Below are 4,338 nucleotides of genomic sequence, written 5' to 3'. Positions count from 1 at the left end.
GGGGCCATAAGCAGGGGACAGGGGCACAAGGAAACCCCAGTTCTCTGCCTGTTGCTGCATCTCACCCCCAGCTGGGCCTCGGGGCGTAGATCCTGATTTTTTCTCCGTCTCCCCTAACCCCCCCAGTCCTGCAGGAGTCAGGAGGAGCAGGAAAGGGTAAGATATTGTATTCTGCAGGTCCTGGCCACTCCCAGCCCCTGCCACACACACACACACACACACACACACACACACAGACACATACACACACACACAGACACAGGCATACATACACAGACACACACATGTACACACACACAGATACACCCAGACACAGGCACACACACACAGAGGCACACACAGAGACACATGTGCACACACATATGCACACACATGCGCACACACACACAGGATATGAGCCGCCGCCTCCCCATGGGAGCATTAAGTTTATTCCCAGTGAGGATGGACTCTCAGGGAGATGGGGCTGTCCAGCTGGGAACTGAGGTGGCACGGCCCAGCAGCCTGGGCAGCGGCCTCCTCCTCACAGACTAATGCCAGGGGATCAGGTAGTTGACGCGACTGTGGAGAGAAACAGGGGTGAGGCGGGCGCCTCCGGGGTATCCTGGGGGGAAATCAGGGTGTCCACCCCTGTCCTTACCGCTCTGAAAACACAGCTTCCGCCCTGTCTCTCTGTGGCTCAAGGACCTTCCATGGCTCCCTAGTTCCCTTGTTATATTTCCAGTTGCTCTGCCTGACTTCCAAGCCCCTTCCCTTTATCTCCCTCTCACCCCCAGCCATGCACCAAATTACTCACTTTCACCCCTTAGAGAACTGCAGGGCAGGGTTACATGTCAGTAACCGAATCACACGTGCCCCTGGGTGTGCACCCCAGCTCCCACCAGCTCTGCATCCCGGAGGGCGGCCCTGACCCTCTCCAGCACGTGTCTTAAATCTGCCTGCTCTCCGGCCCCTGTGTCCTCTCAGGCAGCCCCCCAACCCTGCACGGCCGGGGGCACACTGGGGGGGACAGAGAGCTTGTCCCCCCCCCCCCCCAGGTGGGCTGCGCTGTCGCCTGGGCGGGGCCCTGGGAGGCAGCCGCTCTCTCTGACGTGGTTGGGGCTCCCCATCCCTCAGAGCCTCCCTCAGGAGCCCAGGCGGAGGGAGAAGCCCAGGCGGAGGGAGAAGCCCAGGCGGAGGGAGAAGCCCAGGCGGAGGGAGAAGCCCAGGCGGAGGGAGGAAAGGCAGGGGCGGGGCGGGGCGGGGCGGGGCGGGCGGCTACCAACCTGTACTTGGAGCCGAATTGCCGGTACACATTCCTGCAGGAGAGGGAGGAGGGTGAACAGGGTAGGGAGGCGCGGGAGGAGGGTGAACGGGGCGGGGAGGCGCATTCCCATCTTAGGGAGCCTCCCTCCCAGAGACCCGGCTCTCACCCCGGAGCCGCCAGCCCCCAGAAGGATTCCACCCACCCGAAAGGGCCAGGTTGCCGGGGACTGGAGGACAGGGGGCTCCATTGGGCAGGAGTTCAACAGGTATTCGTTTTGAAATTGCGATTTCCTTGCGGTGTATTGGAGCCAACCAGTTTTCCCTCGTCCCACAGGGGTCCGGGGTGGGGAAGGGGGGTGGGGTGGGCCGTGGCCGCACTTACAGGGAATCGAAAGGCAGGGGCTTCTGTCCGTAGCGGTCCAGGCTGGGGTTCTGGTTGAGACAGTACTGGGGCAGGCCGGAGGGATGGGGGCGGCCCGTGAGCCAGGAGACACGCACCCCCAACCCCACCGAGCATGCCCCAACCAGCGCACTAGGCGGGAGATTTTGGCCCTGAGGCCTGGGAGACCCCCCTCTGCCCACGGCCCATCCCGGGCTAGCCGCTCCTCCCTCCCCCCTGCCGGGCCCCCAGGGACGGGCCAGCGCAGCCCTCCCTACCCGCCAGCTCTGGGTCAGCTCCGGCTTCAGGTAGCGCACCGCGTAGCCGCTGAAGCTCTCCACTGCGGAGGGAGAGAGCGCCATCTCCCGTCCCCAGCACACCGGAGAAAGCCCCGCCCCTCTCTCCCCGGAGCCCCGCCCCCAGACCAAGCCCCGCCCTCACCTGCTCCTAGAACCAGTCCCGCCCTCTCTCTCACCTGAGCCCCGCCCCCGAACCAAGCCCCGCCCCTCCCTCTCTCACCTGAGCCCCGCCCCTGGGCCAAGCCCCGCCCTCACTTGCTCCTAGAACCAGTCCCGCCCTCTCTCTCACCTGAGCCCGCCCCCAGACCAAGCCCCGCCCACATCTGCTCCTAGAACCGGCCCCGCCCTCTCTCTCACCTGAACCTGGAACCGGTCCCGTCTCCACCGAGTGGTGGGAACAAGCCCCGCCTCCAGACCCTGCTTCGCGGGTCCCTGAACCCACCCTGGGCTCAGCCTCAGCCCCAAAGGCTCCTGGCCCGGACCTGCCTCCACCCTGTCCCTAAAAGGAACCTCGCCTCCATATCCCTCAATCCGTCCCAGCCCTTCCCGCTCTCCGTACTCCACTGCTCCCCAGCTTCCCCGCCCTGTCCTTGCTGGAGCGCCCCTTTCCCCTCCGCCCCATCCCTCTGTCCCCTGTCCGTGGTCAGCGCTGCGGGTCCCAGACTCCCAGGGCATCCTCCGCGCCCGGGAGACTCACCCCTCTTGCTCGGGCAGGGCAGCCTGAACTCGCCGGTAGACGACACGAAGCGGGACCAGTCCTCGATGGCGCGGGTGAATCTGGGCCAGCTGGCTCGGTTGATGCCCGGAGCGATGGGCGCCAGTTTCCCCTCGCGGCTCCTGTGGCGGATCTTCTGGCCGGTGGCGGTGATGTCCTGCCCGGGCGATGGCAGTCAGGGCCCCGGGGGCAGAGACAGAAGCCTGGGAGGCCGGTGCAAACTGCCCTGGAGGGCGGAGCTGACCGAGGGCCGCCTGCAGCCCCTGATGGAGATGGGAAGGGGACCAGGGTCCCCGGCGGCAGCCGAGGAAGTACACGGAGGAGAGCCCAAGAGCAGAGGTGCCTGGGGCTGGGTGCAGGCGTGGCCTGCCTTCCTTTCCCCTGAGCAAACCCAGGGCCAGGGCAAAGGACACCCACTCACCAAGCACTGCAGGGGCTTGTTGGGGACACCGAGGAGTGTGTACTGTGCGTTGTCAAAGTCATCTGAAGAAGGAAGAGAAAGGCAGGGGGCATGTCTCCTGCACAGCGTCACGGGGCCCACACCAGAAGAGGTTTGGCCCACACTGCTTATAATTTCTTTTGGGGGGAAATATTTGACAACTTTAAGAAAACTAAGATAAAGTGGATTTTTACTTAATATGGCTTACAACAGAATAAACTCCAAGAGATCAAATATTTTAATATTAAGAAAACAGAAACTATAGAAGTACTAGAAGGAAACATGGGTAGCCCTGGCCAGTGTGGCTCAGTTGGTGGGGTATCATCCCATGCACTGGAAGGTTGCTGGTTTGATCCCCGGTAGAGGGCATGCCAGAGGCAGCTGATTGATGGCGCGCCCCCCGCCCCCTTCTCCTCTCCGTCCCTCTCTCTCTCTCAAAAAAAAAAAAAAAAAAAATCAATTACAAATAATCTTTAGAAAAAAAGAAAAGAAAGAAAATATGGGTAAATTTCTTCCTAATCTTGGGGTGGCGAAGGCCGTGCCAACTCTAAATCTGGGAGCCTTAAAGAAAAAGTTGGTAACTTTGGCTCCATAACAATAAACCTCTGCATTGCAAAAACAACACGAGAAGTCAAAAGACAAATGGAAAAAATATTTCCACTTGTTTTCCAGGTGGAGAAGGGTTGGGCAGAAGTTGTTATTAGTGCTTATACCTCTGCACAGTTGTTCTCCATGAATAACAATAACATCTACATCAATATGCTCAATCTGTTAAGACCTGTTAGGTGCCAGGCACTCGTCTAATTACTTTTCCCGCCTTTTCTCGTTTTAGCCTCACACTCGGCCTTGGGAGGCAGGTCCCATCCTCACCCCCATTTTACTGATAAGGAAACTGAAGCTCAGGTCTTGTGAGGTCTCCTGGGTAGGAAGTAGCAGCGCTGGGCCTTAGCCCCTTGGATGCTTCCACCTGCCACTCATGGCCTCGCATTCCCAGATCTCTCTCCTCTGAGCCATCCAGCCCTTTGCCAAAAGCCCACTGACCCTTGCGGCAGTAGGTGGTGGTCTGGCAGTGCTCGTCCGACAGGCAGGCCCTGGCAGAGTCCATGTCCATGCGGCGCAGGGTGGGCAGGGCCGGGTGGTAGAGCTGGTGCTTCACGCTGGCCAGCTGGTTTCTCCGCCGCTCCATGGGGAGCAGGAAGGCGGGGGACGCATACAGGTGGGTGGTGCCATCGTCCCAGGGCACCAGGTCGATGATGCGGGCCAT

General features: G+C 60.9%; 1 protein-coding gene across 1 annotated transcript; it reads right to left on the bottom strand.

Moving 5' to 3' along the window:
• Positions 1 to 527: 527 nt before the first annotated feature.
• SPMIP8 (sperm microtubule inner protein 8) lies at positions 528 to 4,338 on the bottom strand (the record flags this gene model as incomplete). Its single annotated transcript, XM_084906824.1, has 7 exons — positions 528 to 558; positions 1,263 to 1,295; positions 1,625 to 1,689; positions 1,900 to 1,961; positions 2,618 to 2,792; positions 3,057 to 3,118; positions 4,116 to 4,338. The coding sequence occupies 7 exons, from the start codon at positions 4,336 to 4,338 to the stop codon at positions 528 to 530; spliced, it is 651 nt and encodes a 216-aa protein (XP_084762950.1).

The sequence above is a fragment of the Pipistrellus hanaki genome, assembly GCF_964339955.1.
Source record: "Pipistrellus hanaki genome assembly, chromosome: 15".
Classification (NCBI taxonomy): Eukaryota; Metazoa; Chordata; class Mammalia; order Chiroptera; family Vespertilionidae; genus Pipistrellus; species Pipistrellus hanaki.
The sequence above is the reverse complement of the archived record's forward strand: the minus strand, read 5'-3'. Positions and strand labels throughout refer to the sequence as shown.